Source organism: Heloderma suspectum, chromosome 4 (assembly GCF_057233095.1).
Source record: "Heloderma suspectum isolate Gila_16-S chromosome 4, 16-S_ref, whole genome shotgun sequence".
NCBI lineage: Eukaryota > Metazoa > Chordata > Lepidosauria > Squamata > Helodermatidae > Heloderma > Heloderma suspectum.
The window spans coordinates 257,011,484-257,026,298 of NC_139461.1; the positions used below are offsets into that span (position 1 = coordinate 257,011,484).

At 42.8% G+C, this 14,815-nt stretch overlaps 1 protein-coding gene across 1 annotated transcript; it reads left to right on the forward strand.

The window, feature by feature from the left end:
- The first annotated feature begins 1,687 nt into the window (after positions 1-1,687).
- ATP5PB (ATP synthase peripheral stalk-membrane subunit b) lies at positions 1,688-14,241 on the forward strand. Its single transcript, XM_084853431.1, has 7 exons — positions 1,688-1,793; positions 1,880-1,922; positions 4,027-4,172; positions 8,413-8,576; positions 10,025-10,150; positions 12,593-12,772; positions 14,102-14,241. Exons 1-7 carry the CDS (start codon positions 1,763-1,765, stop codon positions 14,171-14,173), a joined length of 762 nt encoding a protein of 253 aa, XP_084709557.1. The 5' UTR covers positions 1,688-1,762; the 3' UTR covers positions 14,174-14,241.
- The last annotated feature ends 574 nt before the right edge of the window (positions 14,242-14,815 follow it).

The window sequence follows — 14,815 nt, forward strand, 5'->3', positions numbered from 1 at the left end:
CAGGGCTTCCTGTCCTGCGCTCTCTCCCGGAGCGTGCTCAAGTTCTATTCATTGCATCCGTGATGCTATCTAGCCATCTCATCCTCTGCCGTCCCCTTCTCCTTTTGCCTTCAGTCTTTCCCAGCATCAGGGTCTTTTCCAGGGAGTTTTCTCCTCGCATTAGGTGGCCAAAATATTGGAGCTTCAGCTTCAGTATCTGTCCTTCCAGTGAGCACTCAGGGTTGATTTTAATTATGGGGTGCATTTGAATTTACAGGACACGTTTGTAGCCTCTTAACCGCCCTTTACAATAATCCTTGAGTTAGAAAGAGCCTGAGCCCCTGTCTTCGCTTCTCCCTTCGTGGGGGGGGGGGGGAGGCCGATTCCCAATCACACCTTTGCTAAAAACTTGACATCCTCCATTGTTCCTATGGGCAGGTACCGATTTTTCCCCATTAGCTGGTGGAGGCTGGCGGCTCCAATTTCCGTTGGGCTGTGAATCCATTCCGGGTTTCAGTCAGAACAAGCCAGAACCCCAAAGGAGCTATCCAAGGTGCTGAACCTATTTGGGGGACAGGCTGAGAGGAAGAAATAATGTCAAAAGTAACCAGGGAGCCCCGCTCTGAAACAATGGGATTCTCTAGCTGAGTCTGCCTTTTAAGTCTGTGTCAGTCCTTCAGATACTCCAAGCGGGGAAGCCAATGCCATAATCCCAGGGCACTTAAAACAAAAAAACTTTTTATTCTAATTTTAGTCTTTATAAATGAAATAAACAATAGCAACAACCCAATCAATATCTACAGTTTCCAACAATACAGTATTCTTAAGAGGACAAAGCAATAACAAGAGAAAGAAGGGGGGGGGAGAGAAAGAAAAAAAGAAGAGAGGGAATAATAATAATAGGACAAGGGGGAAGAAAGCAAAAGGGGAAAAGAAAAAATATGAAAAAGTTACTTCAAGGAGTTAAATTTAAACTTCATTACACACAGACTTCAAGTATTAAAAAAATTATACCTATATCATTGCCATTATTACACTTCAATACAGCATAATCAACCTTCAATTTCAATATCATCATCAGTCTTATAACACAGAAGGAAGCATACAATTCATTTCCAGTAAGCATATATCTCCCTTCAGTTAATATATAATAATAGAGCTTAAAAATTTAGCCAGCTAAAAATATTGCTAATCAAGGTCTCATAATAATGAAAGTAATAATAGTAAAAAAAAGAGAAAAGGGTAAAAAAAAATAACGAAATCACTAATATATTTTATACTATCTATATTTTAAATAATGTAGGCACTGTTTGTTTATTTGTTTATTTATTTATTACGTTTCTGTGCCGCCCAACAGCCGAAGCTGTCCGGACGGTTCACGAAGTGTCTAGTGTTGGCCCTACGTAGAGCGGACGCATTGAAATGAATGCGACTTAAGTTAGTTGTGACCAACGTAATTCCTGTCTACTCTACGTAGGACTAACCTTGGGCTGCAGCCCAGGCATACGGAGTCGGCACCGTCGTTTGCAGAGGCAGAGCGCCGCCCCGTCGGTGTCCACAGAGAGCGCGTTAAGGCCGCTGGCGGAGGCCCCTTCCGGCTGTGTGGCACTCTTGCCCTTCTTGGCTCTATATTCCTCTTCCGCCCGCGGTGACTTCCGCAAGCGCTGGGACGCTGCCCTCGTCGGGGAAGGCGTTCTCGCGAGACTTCCTTTACGGAGGCTGCCATCTTAGTGTTGCTGCCGGGGGTCACAGGGACGGAGAGGGCAGCGCTGCGTGGGACGCGATGCTGCCCCGCTTGGCCTTACGTGCCCTGGGTAAGCGAGGGCGGTAGGGGGTGCGGGAAGGGGTGCGTGGGTTGGATTTTGGCCGTGCTGTGACTCGCTGTTCTTACCTTCTGCAGCCCCGGCTGGCCTGAAGAGCTTAGCGCCTTCGCTGTCCGTGGGGTGAGTACAGGTGTGGAAAGAGCCCCAAGCCCTTGTGGGGACTAAATGTTGTGCCCACTGTGGACGCTATCCTAAGCCCCATTCATTTCAGTGGGTCTACTCTGAGTAGGGCTAACATTGAAGACAACCCTAAAGTAGGAACTGCCCTGTGGGTCTGAATTTAATTTATTTATTTAGGTTAGTAATACTTTCATACCGCTTGTCGTGTATGATATAGCCAGGTGATTTACGGTGCTGAAATTATAACGCAAGTATAATTAGGCTAACTCAGTCACTATATTATAACATCAATAAAAGCAGTGCCCCTGAAATTAAAACAAAATAATAAGAGGTGTTACAAATCAACAAATGCCAAATGTTAAGGATGTGTTTTTCTCTGTGGGTGTCTGGTGGCCCCTCTCTTTAATGAAGGAATTGAATTTGGAACCCTGGTTTTCTACTAAGATTGGTGCTGTTATTCCTTGATGGGGTTTCTCTGGTGTTCATGGCTGAAAGATATGCGAGTACCCATCAAGTTAAGCTTTCCCCTATGACTGTCTCTTTGTCTGAGGGGAAATGTGGCTGTTGTGTTTCTGATTGTGCTTTGGGTGTTGTGGGCAGTGGAGCTCTGCTGGAAAAAGGAATTGGTAACTATTTTTCAAGGGTGTTGAAGAGTTATTCTTTTGCGTGTTCTTCATGGGTGGCGGGTGCAGCTAAAGCAGGGTAGATTGAAGAGAGACCTGTGCTCGGTATATCTTACTTCAAGGCTTGGTCAGCAGCTAGTGTTGCCAGGGGAATGCTTTAAGAAGGCAGTGAGGTGTGCTAGGTCAAGTTCCACAATCTCCATCAGCACAGAATAATTTCTATAAGGCAGAAAGCACAGCCATGTGCCACAAAGCCTATCTTGCTACCCCTTACTTTGCATATGCAGGAATTGCCTATGTGAAACAGGCAGCGATCAACAAATTTTGGTTTGGTTTACTAGCCAAGCATATTACAGGTATTGTTTTGCAGTGGCATGTGCAGAGAACTTATGGAAGGGAGCAGTGTTTGCCTTTGTGCTGGGCTTTTGAAGAAGGTGCAAGCAGTACCTTGCAAAATCCCATCAGGAAGGGAGAGAAACAATTTGCTTCCTCTACATAGAGAAGGAGAGGTGCCTTCCATCCCACAAGCTGTGGTTTTACAGAAAGTACCAGCGGTGTATTGTTGCTGCCACCTCCAAATGCCCAGTGGAAGAGAGAAAACGCTTCCATTCCTTCCTCCCCCCCCCAAGGGGGGGCTCCCTTTGGAGAAAAAGAAGGGGGTAATTTCTTTCTCTTCACACTGGGATTTTTCAGGATGAAACCTCAGGACGGCAAATCTTGCTGCTGCTTCCTGCAAAAAGATGGAAAGGAAAAGAAACTACCACTTTTCTCCATGGCGAGAGATAAGTTGCAAGAAGCAGAGACACATGGCTGGTGCTTTATGCTGAGGCCTCTACCTAGGGGAGCAAAAATACCTTTTCTTACCTACGTATTATTGGGGAAAAGAGGTGGTTTTCCACCTGAGTGTGGGGGTTTGGAGAAAGCACTATCAGTGTCTCACTGCTGTCCCCTGCAAAAGGAAGGAAAAGAGGCTACTCTTTCTTTCCTCACCGTTAGGCTTGCTTAACTTGAAAGAATGGACATAAGAGGCCCATTTCTTGCTTTTGGTGGACAATGATCTGTTGGACTGTAGTAGGCTTCATGAAGTACTAAGGCTTGCACATTTTCAGTGGTGACACTGGCACTCTGAAATGCTCACTCTAGAGAGGACCCTATGGCTGTGTTACTATATGCCTTCCAATGCCTGGCAAAGACCTAGCTCTTTCAAGAGGGCTTTGGGAAAGCTGAACTGATGATCTGTTTCATTTGCAGGTGCTGCTATTATAATATTTGATTATGCTGTTTTGTATTGGCTTGATTTTTTGTCCCTTTATGCTGTTCCCTTTCATTTCCTTAATGGAAAGTAAAGCAGAACAGAAATTTTATAATAAATAAATAAAACAGGTGTTCTTGAATACTCTAAAGCAAATGATTTCTACTTAGCCTCAGTAGAACGTCTTTGGGAAGGATCTGGCATCACTGAAACACCTGCTTTATTGTAGGGTGGTGCAAGTATCAAGACAACTTCACACAAGTCAGCAGCGCTTGGCTCCTCTGCCACCTCTTCCAGAGACGGGAGGGAAAGTCCGCCATGGAATCATCCCTGAAGAATTTTTCCAATTCTTATACCCTAAAACGGGAGTTACAGGTTAGTATGCCTCTATGAAGTTGCTCTTGGCAAAAGCCAGTTCTTAACAAGACACTTATAAAAAAGCATGTATTTATTCAGTATATTTATATCTTGATTTTTTTCAGCTGGAGTCCTCAGATCACTTCATATGATTTGGGGAGTCCAGAGACAGTGCCACTGCTCATGTAGGGGTTTTGCATCAAATCCTGAAGTATGTTGTGTTCATTAATGACTGCAACAGCCAACCAGGAGAAAATACCTCGAAATAGGCACATGCCTATAGATTTATACTGCATTTACGTTTCAACTAAAACTGTCTATGGCAAACACAAACCTTGTGTGATGACTGTTGCATACAGTTCTGAGCAGTGAACGTGGTCTCTGATTAGAACAGTCGTCACCACATCCTTTTTAGCAAGACTGCCACAAAGTATGTAAGTGCCATTCTACAAGGAGTTGCAGTAAATATTCAGCTCCCCAGTCCCTGAGCATGCACCCCTCTCCAGTGCCTTGGTTTAGTGTAGTGCAGGGGTGGGCAAACTTCAGGCTTGTGGGATCTAATTGATTTTTTACTAAAATCCTGAGATCCACAAAATGACTCTGGTAGGTGGACATGCATTAATAAGCAGATGGGTGGCTCTGAGCAGTCCAGAAATTTGTGATCTGTACGAGAACCAAACTTGCAAATACTTTCACAAAAAAATCCACTCCTGGTTTTTCTCCAGTTATTCTTTTCCGGCAACCTATTTTAGGAGACAAACACTTCTTTAGTTGTTGATATTTTTAGACAATTGGGAGTCAGAAACCCTTACTTCAAGTCACCCAGAGATCTACCAGTAAATGCTGATCTTCCTTATTTATTTTATCTATTTATTTACAACACATATGAAGCCGTATAACAAAGTTTTCTGGGTAGCTTAGAGTAAACATAATAAGAATTTTTAAGTACACAGTAGAATTGTTGTTGTTCAGTCATGTCCGACTCTTTGTGTCCCCATGGACCATAGCACGCCAGGCCTTCCTGTCCTGCGCTCTCTCCCGGAGCGTGCTCAAGTCCATATTCATTGCATCAGTGATGCTATCTAGCCATCTCATCCTCTGCCGTCCCCTTCTCCTTTTGCCTTCAGTCTTTCCCAGCATCAGGGTCTTTTCCAGGGAGTTTTCTCTTCGCATTAGGTGGCCAAAATATTTCAGCTTCAGCTTCATTATCTGTCCTTCCAATGAGCACTCAGGGTTGATTTCCTTTAGGATGGACTGATTGGACCTCCTTGCAGTCCAGGGGACTTGTAAGAGTCTTCTCCAGCACCACAGTTCGAAAGCATTGGTTCTTCAGCGCTCAGCCTTCCTTATAGTCCAGCTCTCACAGCCATACGTTGCTACTGGGAAAACCATAGCTTTGATTAGACGGACCTTTGTCGGCAAGGTGATGTCTCTGCTTCTTACTATGCTGTCTAGGTTTGCCATAGCTTTCCTCCCAAGGAGCAAGCATCTTTTAATTTCATGGCTACAGTCACCATCTGTGGTGATCTTGGAGCCCAAGAAAGTAAAATCTGTCACTGCTTCCATTTCTTCCCCTTCTATATGCCAGGAAGTGATGGGGCCAGATGCCATGATCTTCGTTTTTTTAATGTTGAGTTTCAAACCAGCTTTTGCACTCTCCACTTTCACCCTCAACAAGAGGCTCTTTAGATCCTCTTCGCTTTCTGCCATTAGGGTGGTATCATCTGCGTATCGGAGGTTGTTGATAATTCTCGCTGCAATCTTAATTCCGACCTGTGATTCATCCAACCTGGCATTCCTCATGATGTACTCTGCATATAAGTTAAATAAGCAGGGCGACAATATGCAGCCTTGTCGTACTCCTTTCCCAATTTTGAACCAATCGGTTGTTCCATGTGTGGTTCTTACTGTTGCTTCTTGACCCTCGTACAGGTTTCTCAGGAGCCAGGTAAGGTGGTCTGGTACCCCCATCTCTTTCAGAATTTGCCACAGTTTGTTGTGATCCACACAATCAAATCAAAAGCAACATAAAATACAGCCACAAAACAAAACTCACAGTACATCAAAATTAAAGACGCATATTTTAAAAATGAGAATACAAGACTACATAAATTACTTTAAAGGCTAGGGTGAACAGAAAGGTCTTCACCTAAAACTGAAAAGAACACAGGGATGTTGGCAGGTGAATCTCTCTAGGAAAAGAACCTTTCCTTGGTAGTCACCTGTCTTCCTTTATTCAGCAGGTGTAGGGCCTCTGAGGAAGATCGTAAGGTTTGGGTAGGTACGTATGGGAGAAGTTGGTCTTTCAGGTAACCCAATCCCAAGCTTTTTAGGATTTTAAAGGTTAAAACCAGCACTTAAAATTGGGCCCGGAAACAAACTGGGAGCCAGCACAGCTGACAAAGCAAAGTTGTAATATTGTCAAACCACTCAGTTCCAGTTAGTAATCTTGTGGCCCTATTTTGGACCAACTGCAGTTTCAAAACAGTATTTAAAGACAGTGTTCTGCCATAATCACATCAGCTTGGCTAACTGATGTGAGGATAGAGAGGAAACTTGAGAAGGCAATAGGAGTCTCGGACACAATCCTTCCCACTAGTTGGCCAGGAAAGTTTGCACAAAGTGGCTGGGGCTCCAACCAGGTATCATCCAAAATTAGACCAGATTTGCGCACACACAGTAGAAAACAGGGGTGCAGAGTAGGAGGCTACAATTTTTACAAGAACATCCTGAAAATAGGATAGAATTGCAAAGATAGCTTGGGTCTGAGTGACCCGTTCCTGAAGTTAAACTTGGGGTGCATTGAAACTCCTGAGCTGGTGAAGGAAAAATAGTTCCATTTTAAAAGGGGATTGCAGTGGCACTGAGGAAAAAGTGGTGGAAGAGTGACAGAACAGTGGGATCCCATGTCCTTTTAACAGTTCTCTCTGGGCTTGTCCAGAGGACTCTGGAATTTGTCACAATCCGAAAAGCAGGTGGAAACCTGCTGACACTTGGTAGGCCAGGAGACCAAGGTGGTTTCAGTAGCGTAGACCCAGAATAGTACTGGTCCAACAGTTACAAATGGAACTGATGTAGTAAGATGGCACATTGAGAGTTTGGTGGTTGTATACTGTTTGAACAAAAATTTTAAAAAGAATGAAAAGGTGTCATACCTTGCATAACAAAAACACAACCTGTGGAAGAATTACCAGGTGGCCACAGTAGGCATTCCAGGCTGAAACAATGGGGTTGTGAAAACTCATTTCCAGAAGGTGATTTGGGATGGGCAGCTCCATTGGGAAATTCCCCATCTTACGAACTCACAGTGATTTGATTACACTTTGGGACATCACTTTGTGGCTAGCATGTACATACATAATTATTAGCATTTTTTAGCTAATTATTTTAGCTAATTTTTGGCTTATTTAAAAATTAGCATTTGCCCACCCTAGGGCTAATGAATATGTGCAGTTTTTATTAGATTGTTATTTCTGGTTTTGACCTTGGTGTACGTGACTCACAGGGTTATTAGGCAAGATTGCTTTGCTGTCACTTTTCCTGCCTTGGTTCAGGCAAGACTGTAATCAAGGTCCCATGTCCATGGTTGCTATCTATCTCTGGAGTCTACCACTGAGCACCTTGGTAACAAACAATAATTCCATTGTGCCTGGATAGTGTTTCAGGTTGTTCACCCTCTTTCAGTCATTTACTGCAGCCAAGCACTGGTTCAGGACTTCTGCCCACCTGTGTACTGAGCTAGTAGTAAGGCAGGCAAGAATGTCACCTGGCTTTGCCATAGTTGGGCCTTCTAGCTCTTTTTCAGGCATACCACAAATTCCTGTTGCCTTTACCACTTGTGGCACCCATACTGCAAGTCGACCACATATGGAGTAGAATTTTAGAAGACCATGGAATAGCATTGATATTAAAAAGCCCTGAGTTTTGCCATTTTTACACTGGGAAAGGAAGAACCTTATCTTTCTCTTAAAAAGTGGGGATAGTGTTAGAGATAATGCACACTTCTTAAAATGTCCTTAGTTGCTGGATCTTGATCCAATTTTGAGAGGAAAAACAGCACTTCTGGTAACTTGGTTAGGGCTTGTGTTCCTCACTCTGTGTTTGTGTGACATAAGTTCTCTCCCCTGACAAATCACATATGCAGGGTGGGGGGGGGGGGTAGTATATGCAATATTCCTGAAAGGTTTTTTTAAAGCTATTTTATGTTATGCTGAATATTTCTGTTTATGTAATGGTATCCTTATTTGTTTTCTTTTAGGTCCCTATATGCTTGGGACTGGACTTCTGCTCTATCTCCTCTCTAAGGAAATTTACGTAATTAACCATGAAACAATTGCTGGAATCGCTGTTGTGGGAATACTGATCTATGGAGTTAAGAAGTATGGTGCTGCTGTGGCAGCTTTTGCTGATAAACTCAATGAGGTGAGATAGTACTTTTGTTGCTCCTCCCTAACAAAATTAATACGGAAAAGGTTAATTTTGTGGTATGATATCCTGGTGTGTTCTTAGACTGTTTTAGCTTAGCATGCAACATAACATCCTTTAGGTTTTTCAGCAGTCAAAGTATGTGTCCTTGCAAGTAGTATAATTTACTAATCAGTAGCACCTAATTTAGCATCACCCTACCCCTCTCCCAGTTAGTAGGTTAATGTTGTAATCCTAAACATGTTTACACAGAAGCAAAGCCCATTGTGTTCAGTGGCGCTTGCTCCTAGGTAAGCATGCATAGGATTTATTAATTAATTTATTTATATCCCTCTTTTTTCCCTCTTGCAAGGAACCCAAGGCAGTTTACATGGTCCTCCTCTTTGTAGGACGATCCCAGATGTAGCCTTCTTGCACTACGGAAGTAATGTTCAGTGCAATTCAACATTCCTCCCTCAGTCTGTACCTCAGCTCTGTGCTCTGCTAATAATGCTATAATTATGATGATGGTGTGTAATCTGAACACAGCCAGAGTGAGAATGGCCCGGTTCGCACATAATGACAACCCATAGGTTGCTTAAACCATGGGTTGTCAGGGCCATGAGCAAGGGAACGAGTGCACTGCCTCCCACATGCTCACCACTTCTGGTTTGAATCAGCTTTCATCAGCAACTTAGGAACACCACATTCCTGGGTTTTTGATGTGACGTCCGAACCTGGAACTCTGGGTTCTTTAGGGTTAAACAACCTAGAGTTAAGCCAACAAACACCTACAGTTTGTTGTTGGATTAAACTCTGGGTTGTTTACCATGCAACAATCCAGAGTTCCAGGTTTGGACGTCATGTCAAACAATCCAGGAATGGGGTGTTCTTGGGTTGTTAACAAAAGCTGATTGAAAGCGACAAGCGTGTGGGAGGCAGTTCACTCCCTTGCTTGCAGCCCTGCCAATTCATGGGTTAAACAACCCAATAATTGGCATCATGTGCAAACCAGGTCAATGAGTTTTATTATACTATTCAGTATAAGAAATATAAACATCTTCCAAATTATTTTCTTTCAAGATTTGACCATTCTAATTATATCTGAGAATCTGCTTTTCATGCTCTTACTAAGACTGCTGTCCAGACTTGGGATTTGATGTCATGCGGTGTGATATAATTTACATTAGGTGATTCAGAATGAGAAACGTGGTGGAAGATAGAGAACTTTGCCGAATGTACTTTTTGTCCATGTGGGTAGAGCAGAGAATATGCTATGTTTGAAAGTTCATGCTCATTATCTTAAATCATGCTAATATTCTGTCTTTTCAGATCTAATACCAATTATACTATAACTTCTTCCAGTACTGTATCAAGGTCTGGAGATTGGTAATGGGCTGTAGGTGTGACTTGGCAAAATTGGGTTTCTCTCGAGATTGGACTGGTTTATTTCTTTCTAATTTCAGGATAGAATTTCTGCAGCAGAAGCTGTGAAAAGTGAGTCAATAACTCATCTTGAGAAGATAATTGAGGAAGAGAAGAAAGAGCAATGGAGGGTTGAGGGTTGCCACTATCTCTTTGATGCCAAGAGGGTACGGTATTAAAATATATTGGCAGTATTTCAATAGCAATTAGAAAGGTAAACTTGAGAAATTCTGTCCAACAACTTAATAGAACATAATATAAGCTCCTAACAGTTGCAATTTGCTGTATGTACTCTCAGTTCTCGTGCTTGTTTCACCTTTGTGTGACTATTGTCAATCTGTGATAGCACTGGATTAAACCTGTGTGGAAGGTATTCTGGAATTTTGTTGGAATGGATATTCTAAATGCCTTTAAAATATTTCCCAACTAAATATAAAAGAGATAACAAGTGCAGTATCATTAGAAATTTGGAACAATGGTATGGCTAAATTAGTATCTTGCCATTAACATCAATATATTATGATGATGAGATTCATGATGAAAATATTTAGGGCTGTCTAAAAAATGATGGAATTCTAACCTTTAGAGAGCAGTCCTATGTGGGGGAAGGCCGCCTCCGAACTCGGAGATGATTGCCCATCCACTGCAAGGTGGGAGGAGTGAATCTCCTTCAGCTTCAGCTGTGCTGATTTCGCAACTAGACAGCCGATCTTGGCTGTCTAGCCGCGGGACCTTGGAGCGTGGGGTGGGGAGGCCAGATGACACATAGGAAGTGTCGTACCAGCACTTCCAAACTCCCCACCCCACCCCCAGGAACGCCCTGTTCCCCCGCTCTGTCCTGCTCTAACAAGCATGGAACGTGGGGCCAATCCGTGCTGCCTACAAGGCGGTGTGGGTGTGTGTGGAGGGTGGTTCTCCAGGAGCCGACCAATCCTATGGCCGTCTAGCCGTTGACTAGCAGCCATAGGACTGCACCCTTAATTACTTGATGCATCTGGATTGTAAGAACATAAGAGCCATGCTGGATCAGACCAAGAGTCCATCTTGTCCAGCATTCTGTTCATACAGTAGCCAACCAGCTGTCAACCAGGAACACACAAGCAGGATATGAGTGCAACAGCACCCACCCGCTGATGTTCCCCAGCAACTGGAGTACATAGGAATGAATACTGGAGGTAGCGCAGAGGCATCAGGACTACTAGCCATTGATAGTCTCCTCCAGGAATTTGTCTAACCCCATTTTAAAGCCATCCAAATTGGTGGCCAACACTACATCTTGTGGTAGCGAATTCCATAGTTTGACTATGCACTGCGTGAAGAAGTACTTCCTTTTATCTGTCCTGAATCGCCCACCAATCAGCTTCATAGGATGACTCCAGGTTCTAGTATTTTGAGAGAGGGAGAAAAATATCTCCCTATCCACATTCTCCATACCATGCATAGTTTTGTAGACCTCTATCATGTCTCCCCCCACCCTCCTTTTTTCCAAGTTAAGCAATCTCAGCTGTTGTAACCTTCCCTCATAGGGGAGTTGCTCCAGCCCCTTAATCATTTTAGTTGCCCTTTTCTGCACTTTTTCCAGCTCTACAATATCCTTTTTTAGGTGACTCAATGACTCAGGCTGCAATTCTGTCCACAGTTACATAGGAGTAAATCCCATTGAACTTAATGGGGCTTCTGCATAGAGATACATAGGATTACATTCTTACAGAGCAATCCTGCCAGTGGGTCAGGAGAGATCCAAAAACAGAAGAGCTGCCTTTTCCAAAGCCCTGCCAGACTTTTCCAAAGCCCTTTTCCAAAGCCCTGCCAGGCTCTCACCAGCAGGGCAGAATGAAGAGAGGAGCGGCTCTTCCCCACTTTTCATTTTTTCTCTCTGTTATGATTTCCTTCCCAATGGTTTTCTCAATCCCTGGGATGTTTCCCTCCTCTTATGCCCACTTTCTCTCTTCATCCCAAACACTTTTGCTGTGCTGTAGTACTGGCATGTAGAGGGGCTGGGGTTTTTTCCCCACTCTTGCCTGCCACCTCTGTAGCCTGATGAAACAATCTATGGTTCTAGGTTCACACGTAACAACAACACATGGTTTAAACAACCCAGGATTCACAACCCAACAATAAGCTATGGGGTTTCTTTCTGGGTTGTTCATGGTTAGCAAACTGTGGTGTCTTCACATTGCTGGGTTCACACAGCAAGACAACCCGGAATTCAACAACCATGTGTTAGTGTTATATGCAAACCAGGTCATTGTTAAGACATGTCATGATAGGATATTTCATTTGATACTATTGTTGTAATAGACCAGATTGATGGTCTTATGGAACTTACTCCATGTTAATTGCTGTAAATTTAACTATTGAATATTATTGGGAGAAGGAACATGTTCTAAATGGGAATTTGACAAAGATAGCAGTTAATGTCTATATTTATGAACCATGTGTGGAGGGACGCAGATAAGAGATTTTTTTCAAATTGGTCATATTGTGGTTTTTAAATGTATATCTGTAAATCTTTTAAGTGTATGAAAAACAAAAAAGCATATTTCACAGAACTGTTATGATCAGAAGGGAGATGGAGAAGTGATATGTTTGATTTCTTGCTGATCCAGAACAACATTGCTATGCTGCTAGAGACCAACTACAGAGAGAGGCTGCTCACTGTATACAGTGAGGTGAAGAAACGGCTAGACTATCAAGTGGCAATGCAACAACTGAAGCGTCATATCGAACAAGATCATATGATCAACTGGGTGGAGCGAAATGTTAGGCAGAGTATTACAGCCCAACAGGTACTTAGAAAATGCCACATTATTAGTACTTGTGGATGGCATTTTGTTTCCCCTTGTGTTTACTTTCACGGTTTAGATAAAAGATACCACCTACTCTGCTGGAGGGTGTGTGATGTTACTTAGAACTAAAGTTTAGGATACTGCCCATCTGTTTCTGATGTTTGCCGTGGAGAGGATGGTGTCTCTGTTTTAGATACAGATCTGAAGTAAGAGCAGGTTCTCATGATTAGTTGGGGTATTACAATAATCCAAACAGACTTTTTAATATATGTGAAGTACAGAACGTATATGTTGAATAGCTCAAATTATAAAATGCAAAATGCAGTTAAAGTTAAGAATTAGAATGGTGCCATTACTAGATACATTGCTCAAGTTGTTTTTAAATGGGCCTACAATCCAAAGATGTAAGTTTAAGTTAGTTGACTTCAGTGGATTTAGGCATGCTTAACTCTGGACTGTGGTTCAGGTGAATAAAAAATAATAGAATATGCTGTTCTGGTGGTAGCAATCCCCCCCCTCCAATTTATCATATCACAGTGTGTGGAAAATACAGGAACCTGTTAGAACTGAGCTAAATAGTAGCCACTTGCATGGGAGACAGTAAAGGGTGATCTCAGTGTCCTCTTGTTCTCTAAATTCACATAGGAGGAGAGGAGCTTGATTTGCCACAGATCAAATGCAGGGTGATATGAATGAGCCTTGTACCCCTTAGAACAGCTTCCCACAACCTGGTGCCCTTCTGATATGTTGGACTATAACTATAGTGTTGGACTGTAACTCCCATCATCCTCAGGCAGCATAGCCATGGCCATGCTGGCTGGGGCTTATGAGAATTGTAGTCCAGAACGTCTGAACGGTGCCAGGTTGGTGACGGCTGTCTTAGAATCAGGGTTGGAAGAGGTTTTGGACCAGGATGGATTGGGTGCACTTCTTGGTATCAACTAGATCCTCTGGGGTTGGGATTTTATTTTTACTTTGCCTTTCCGGGCCCCACAGCAGTTTTTGAGAGCCATGTGCCTGTGTTCTCGCCTTCCCATGTCACTTTATATTGAGGATAAGTAGGGATACTTCCATTACTCTTGAATTTTGAGCAGCTCACATGGACAAAGCCTAAGGAACTTTGTTCTTTATTCTAGTGAGGGAATATGGAATGTTCATTTATGTCTAGCATATAATTTCAAGTATGTATGACTTGAACAAGATTGCTTTGATTTCCAACTAGTTCGCTAGAATACAGGTTATCTAGTCTAACCCGAGTGTTTTTTTTCCTCTCTGTGCTCTTTCTTTCACTAAAGTTTCTCAAAGTACTCCTTTTCTTCTGTATTGCAGGAGAAGGAGAGCATTGCCAAGTGTCTCTTGGATCTGAAGATGCTGTCAAAGACTGCACGGGCAACTGTCTAAATATAGCATTTACTCATGGTCTCTTTAATCATATGACTGATATTCTTAATTAAAACATCTGTACCCTTTTTGTGGTTTCTTTCTGGTAATTACAGAAACAGTTACATTCATAGACTGGGATTGACAGATGGCAATTTACTGTCATGTAGAAATACTCAGGGAAGTGTAAATAATTAGCACAAATGATGCCAAGAAGTAAAATAAATGAAATTACACGTTTTACTTTGTGTCACCCCACAGCCATTTCAATAAATGGATGCTGGCACACATTAATACTTTGTGAAAGTGATGGGGACTGAAGGACATGTTAGCTTCTTGCAGTGTCAAGTGATGAATCTTCCTTGCTACCTTTTCACCCCTTATTGTGTCCATAATATATACTTAAGCTGCTAGGGCCACAGTGGACAAATTTAAAAATACAACTTTTCTTAAGGGTAGCAACATTTACTACATTTTAATCCTGTTGTAAATCAGGTTGGTAGAAACCAAGGGACTGCATATTTCTCCTGCCCTGTTTAGCCTGACAACTTGTGGTTGTGACATACCCGCTCCTTCCCCCCCATGTTGGGGAAGTGTTGGGTTTTTCTCTGTTGTGCTGAGCTTCCGAGGCACTTGGGTTGAACCCTTGCTCAGCTATGCATG